General features: G+C 37.8%; 1 protein-coding gene across 1 annotated transcript; it reads right to left on the reverse strand.

Annotated features, from left to right (window-relative positions):
• Positions 1 to 1,066: 1,066 nt before the first annotated feature.
• LOC131944645 (toll-like receptor 4) lies at positions 1,067 to 4,009 on the reverse strand. Its single transcript, XM_059305390.1, has one exon. It carries the CDS (start codon positions 4,007 to 4,009, stop codon positions 1,211 to 1,213), a length of 2,799 nt encoding a protein of 932 aa, XP_059161373.1. The 3' UTR covers positions 1,067 to 1,210.
• Positions 4,010 to 6,606: the final 2,597 nt, after the last annotated feature.

Genomic DNA, 6,606 nt, shown 5'->3' on the forward strand with positions numbered 1-6,606 from the left:
TGGCCAAAAGAATATAAAACATGAAATCTTTGTAGAAGTAATGGTGTCTCGTGTTATGATTATTTTTATGTTTTTTTTTGTATTTATGTTATTAATTTTAAATGCATTTCCTTTTTATACAAGGTCATTCTTTAGCAGGTACTTTATGAAAAAATATTTAGTAAGAGAAGTAATTGCTTTTTAATTTGTTTAGTACAAATCTATTAAAAGGAGCTTATGAGCACCCCAATTTGACTATTTAAAAAAGGGAAATAAGTCATGGAAATGGTTTGAACGTTTGCTTATCTTAGTTAAGTTTAATTGTAGAAGAGAGAGGACTTGGCTTTCACAGTGGTTTAAAAAGAAAGGGAAAAAGAATATACAAGAGCGTGGGGATGGCGTCTATAGAATAAAGATAATCAAACCGCAGCTATGGTAATGGTTTTACAAAACAAACATCAAGTCAAAAATTGCAAGAAAATTAGATTTTTTTAAATATAATAAAAACTATTAGGGTCGGCCGTGGGCCCCTAAATGGCGTGCCCCCCCCCCCCCCCCGCATTGCGGGGTCTGGCGTCACTGTAGTTCCGTTCCTGTTAACATTTGATCACTAATGCAATTAAAGCAAATATACATATATTTACAACACGTTTATCTGCAGCTAAATATAATCTGTTACAACAATATTGCAAAAAAAAAAGATGAAACACTACGTTTAAAAAAAAGATACTACAAACATTTTGTTTTAAAATTACAAGAACACATAGAAATATTGTTTTAATAGTTAATAGTAGTAACAGCACATTTTCATTTACAAAGTTTGCCATGAATTTCATTAGCACAAAACTTATTAAGGATTATTTTTTACATCCTGTACTCCTATAATCTACTATAAAACGTTGCTAATTTGTAATGTAGGTTACATCTCGAATTTAAACAGTAGATTTAAACTAAACTACAGCGTTATTCATAGAAATTACCAGTGACTTCACTCGAAACATTTTAGTGTTGACATTTTTAATTTAGGGAACTGGCGCAAACATAGCTCTAGTAGTGAGAAACTTTTAGTTTTGAGTTTCTAGCGAGATTTTGCAGTTACTTTTAGTCTATTTTTGCAAGACAAGCCTTTGTCTGTTGTGAATTAGCCTTCGTGTCTTACCTTGTATGAACTAAACTTTGTGTGTTGTATCAACTAGCCTTTATGTATTGAGTGAACTAGTCTTTAAAAGGGTTAGGCTAGTAATCGAGTTCTCAGCTTCTCCGTGACGTCATACTTGAGTCTCCTCCCCTCGTTCATGACGATGATGTTTTCCTCAGACACCGCCCCCAGGATGTCACGTGGTAAACGATGACGTAACTGGCTGTCAACCATAATCACAATGAGATTAGGATTAGCGGGCGTCAGGTTGGATATGGCTGACCTGCATGTGTAGAGGAACCAATCGTCTTGCCAGTGAAAAGTTTCGGTCACGACCAGAAGCACGCGCCAACTTCTATTTATAGCATCGATAATTCCAGACGCGAGGTCGGTTGAAGGTAAGAGGTCACGGTCACGAATAAACGTCCTTAACCCCAAAGTGTCCTCGATAAACTGTCTCAGGTCATGACAAGCGAACTGGTAATCTCTATCAGCATAACCAATGAAGACACCAATCTCGTAGTTGGAAGGTTTCTTTAGAAATGTTTCACTAAACAAATTCAGCAGCCCAGAAATGATGTACGTTTTGTACTTGGTAACAAAAAAACACAACACAAATCCAATGATAAGTAAACAAAATAAAGTCAGAGAATAAGAGAGGAACATTTTCCCCCAGCATTGACGCCAGTAAGCCTCTAGGTCTGATAAAACTGCCGTGTTTGTTAAAACTCCGTCGTTGTCAATACAGGAGTAGTTTCTGGCCATGTCTAGTTCCACCGTGGTCATCTGAAGCCAGTGTAGAAACTGTATGTCCATGCATCCACACGACAAGACATTTCCATCCAGAAACAGCCTCAACCCTCCATTCCCAGCAGCTAACGTGTCCAACTCCCTTCTATCTATGGCTGAAATCGATATCAATGCATTGGAGCTTAAGTCTAGCAATTTTAAAAATGGCGTGATTGTCAAGTCAAATGGAATCGCTCTAAACCTGTTCCCAGACAGGCGAATCTCAAAGAGATTTGGATTAGAGCTGAAGGTACGAGAACTTAACGAGGTTAACGAATTAAACGATAGATCTAACTGCTGCAAATTTTGTAAGTTGAGGAACAGACGCTCGCTGGAAGATGACATTTGCTCTCTGTTTAAATTACACCCCGATAAGTCGAGAGCCTGCAAGCTGGGCATCGTGTCAAAAAATTGTGCGTTCAGTTCAAATAGATCGTTGCCAGAAAGTAGGAATGTCCTGAGTCCCGTCAAACCTTTGACTAGCGCGTTAAACCTGGAGCCTCCTCCATCAGATAAGTCTAGATACAAAACATGTTCAGCGCCTATAACTCTAAAGTTCAATTCAATGGTGAAATACGAAAACACTCTTGAAATTACGAAGTGTTTGATTGATTTTGAAACGTATAAAATTGCCTCTCCATTTTCTTGAAGTAATCGTTCTGACTTATGGGGAACGGACTGTTTATTCGATGAATTATTTCGTGTCGATTCTTTAAGTTGAGCATTTCTGTTTGTACTTGCAGTTCCTATTTCTTTTCTGCTGACGATTGTAATCTCATGATCTTGATTTGCTACGCGAAAGTCTGAAGTGTAACTGCTTGCTTCATGGGCAACGGTGTTTCGTTCAGCTTCATCAGTGTGTGTTTGGTTAGATCCACGGTGTTTGCTCCAGTTATCCGATGTTTTGTTTTGTTCAGTTACAAAAGTACCTGGTTTAGAGTTTGGTGGTAAAGCGTTACGAAATAAAATCGTCTCCAGACTCTTCATACCCAGCACCTGAAACAGGACCATCTTGGTGCCGAGGATTGGGTTGTCGGTTAAGTCAATGCTCTTCAGACACCGACTCCACACCTGGCTTGCCAGAGCGTTTGACTCAATAATAAATATAGCGCAGTTTTTTAACACCAGCTGGGAGACACAGATCTGCCTGAGGTATCTGGTGGAGTTGGGCGTCAGGATGCCGTTCCCGCTGAGCAGACTTGAGTACTGCTCACCGTGGGTCAACCTGACATTGACCAGTTGTATGGACGCCATCTTGCGGCTGATGAAACATTGAAACGAATCAAACACGCGGTGAAGGTGAGACTGGACGTTGGTTAGAGACAGGTTTTGAATGTTGACCAATGGCCGAAAAGCTGAAGAATTCAAATAAAGAAGAAATATCATATCTATCAGGGAAAGAACTCTTAGCTGACTCAAATTTTCAAAACTTGAATTTGTTATTTTTATTGCTTCCCCTGTCACTTCTAGTTCCTTCATCTTTTTCAGTTTACTGAAGGTGACATCAAAGTGAACAGTTTCACCATAAGAAGATATGGTCAAAGATTCTAAATTCCCCAGCTCAGAAAGGAAATCGTACCGGACCTTTCTCCAATCTCTGAAAACTCCATCTTGTCGCATGAACAGCACCGTCAGGTTTTTCAGAGCAGCGAAAGTTTTGTTGGGGATGAAGGTTAGCTCTAGTCCATTAAATTCCAGATTTAAGAATTCCAAATGTTCTAGCCCACGGAACGTGTCTACCTCAAGTTCTTTGATTTGATTGTGAGATAAGCTAAGGCGTCTTAGACGGTGTAAAAGGTTAAAGTTTGCAGGAACAGAGGTCAACATGTTGTTGTCTAATAAAATAGACGTTGTATTTTCTGGAAACCATGAGCTGCTAACATTCGTTAAAAAACTACCTTGACAGTCAACGATCAATTCGTCCTTGTCTTTAAAAACATCACAAGGTGAAGGACTGGCCATAACATCTGGTGACTGAATGTTGGAGTCAAGTGTTGACTGACGCCAGTTGTCAGTTATATGACTCAGCGTCTGATGACCAGGTGATTGATCGTCTTCTAGTATACTAAGGCCGATCACGTGATGGACGTTGAGGCTCACCATGAAGCAGCAGACAAAAATGACCACTGGTCTGTTAGGTTTGGCTCCTGGCATCCTCTCTGTCGGTCAAGGTGTGGTGTAGCTCTAGAGGTGGAGTTTTCTCAATGATCTTGACCGACTGACCACATGGTCAATTCCTTCATAAAAATTTAAAAAAAAACATTTTGAAAAGAAATTAAATCATATTAATTAATTACCTTTTTATAAATTATAAAAGACGCGTTAACAAATGTGAATGTGATAAAGACTATATCAATATGTTGATAACAAACTAATAATATTAAATATCGTTCTTTCCCCCCCCCCCCCCCCAATAATGCTGTTGTTGAATATAATAATGGGAATGTGAACATTTGCGAAATAGGAGCTAGTCTGTACTAGTAATGTACGGTGGGTGATAAGCAGAGTTTCTTCCAGGTAAAAAGGAATTTATATAGAAAATATACACTTTTACCAGTGCAATGACTTGTTCTCTGGTAACAAATCTGGAAGTTTATCTATTTGTTTACATGATATGTCGCGTGTGAGGACTGACGTTGATTTTATTTTACTAGTAGAGAAATGCGTATGAGGGACGGAAGGGGGGGGGGGGAGGTTTTAAATACAACGTGTGGCGTGTCTATGTATGAGGGTGCTGACTGTTGTATGGGAACATCAGTTTAATGGTGATATGATTACATGTTTTGTAATGTATTAAACATCAGTTTAATGGTGATATGATTACATGTTTTGTAATGTATTAAACATCAGTTTAATGATATGATTACATGTTGTGTTATGTATTAAACATCAGTTTAATGGTGATATGATTACATGTTTTGTAATGTATTAAACATCAGTTTAATGATATGATTACATGTTTTGTAATGTATTAAACATCAGTTTAATGGTGATATGATTACATGTTTTGTAATGTATTAAACATCAGTTTAATGATATGATTACATGTTGTGTTATGTATTAAACATCAGCTTAATTAAATGGTTACATGTAATGCAGTAAACATCAGCTTAATGATATAACTACTTAATTTATAGTGTAATGTAGTAAACTTTAGCTTTATTTAATGATATAACTGCATGTAGTATGTACTGTATGGAGCTTGTAGTAGGCTACTTACTCAGTGGTTTTTTTCGAGACTTTTTTCTCCGGGGGAAGGGGGGGGGGGGGCTTGAAATTTTCGGGGGGGGGGGGGTCGGTCGACATTTTTCGGGAGGGGGGATGGGGGACACTAGTAATAGTGTACGTTTACTTTATAAATTCCATCTCGTTCGGTGGGGGGGGGGACGGTAGACTTTATTCAGGGGGAGGGGGCGCCATCACAAGATTTAACCAAACTATATTTAACCAAACTATATTTCGATCTAACAAGCATCGATAGAATGTAAATAGGTTGTAAAAAAAATAATATCCTCGTATACTTGTTTGTACTGTCCTACCACTCGATGTAAAATAATGGTTTGTGAACATTTGGTAACTTTATTTTCTACTTATCCCGACCATCTCCCCCCCCCCCCCCCCCCCCCCCACCCCTTCTTTGCTGGTTCCATTTCATCTCCCCCGCGTGACGCAGCTTACAAAAATGTTGGCAAGCGGTAATTTTTTTTTTTGGTCTGTATGTGTCACATGGAGCCGTGTAGCAAAAATATAACCGTCATGCTTGAATGCTTGCTGTTGTGACAAGCTTTTATAGACCTAAGCTAGTCTGGTATTTCGATGTATAGACTAATCCTGCATATTGCACAAGTGTTGCACATCTGGTGTGCTAGATATCACATGAATCTATCTTAGAAATTAAATTGCCTTATCGCCACTTTAGAAAGAAAAAAAGCCTCATTTGATCTGTTTTACTGAATTAAACGCAGTCGAGAAAAGAATAAACCGGGAGTGATCTCCCCTAAACTTTCTCGAATATTCTTATATAAAATAGCAGGGGATGGGAACTCGGGCTATAGACATGATTTTTAATCCATTTTAAATACTTAAAGTTTTAAAAATAGAATAAAATCTCGTAGAAAAATTAATTGCACACCAAGTGAACGCCAAATAAAAAAGCGCATAATAGTGCGCAATATTATTAGTACTTTTAAAATTTACATTAGTTTTTTGAGAAATCGGAAGTAGCGTAAATTACTACTTCCAGTCAACGGAAATTACTCAAAATTTTACAGAAGGTAGAGAATTAGATCTTTTACTTACATGTGAAATTTCATTTATCTATCTGAAATAGTACGCAAGTTATAGGCTTTTGAAAAATTCAAAGTAGGAAAAGTACCACTTCCGGTTATCGGAAATCCTTCAAAAGTTGATACGGATCTACGATTTTGATAAAATACTTATATATGAAATTTCATCAACCTAGCTGTAACGGTACTCAAGTTATCGTGTTTACACACGGACACACAGACACACACACACACAGACACACACACACAGACATACGGACAAGATTGCAAAATTATGTTTTTCCGTATCAGTGAGGTGTAAAACGTCGAGATCTGTAAAAATCTCGATTTTTTTTTTTCACGATTACAATACTTTCTCTATACTTCGTATATACGAGAAAGTAAAAATGTGTGATTGTGCTATTGTCTTTATCC

Source organism: Physella acuta, unplaced genomic scaffold (genome assembly GCF_028476545.2).
Source record: "Physella acuta isolate Inbredline_101_S28 unplaced genomic scaffold, ASM2847654v3 ptg000048l, whole genome shotgun sequence".
NCBI lineage: Eukaryota > Metazoa > Mollusca > Gastropoda > Physidae > Physella > Physella acuta.

Coding starts and splice junctions, on each gene's coding strand:
- LOC131944645 (XM_059305390.1), bottom strand. CDS start 4,009: ATGGTGAGCCTCAACGTCCATCACGTGATCGGCCTTAGTATACTAGAA.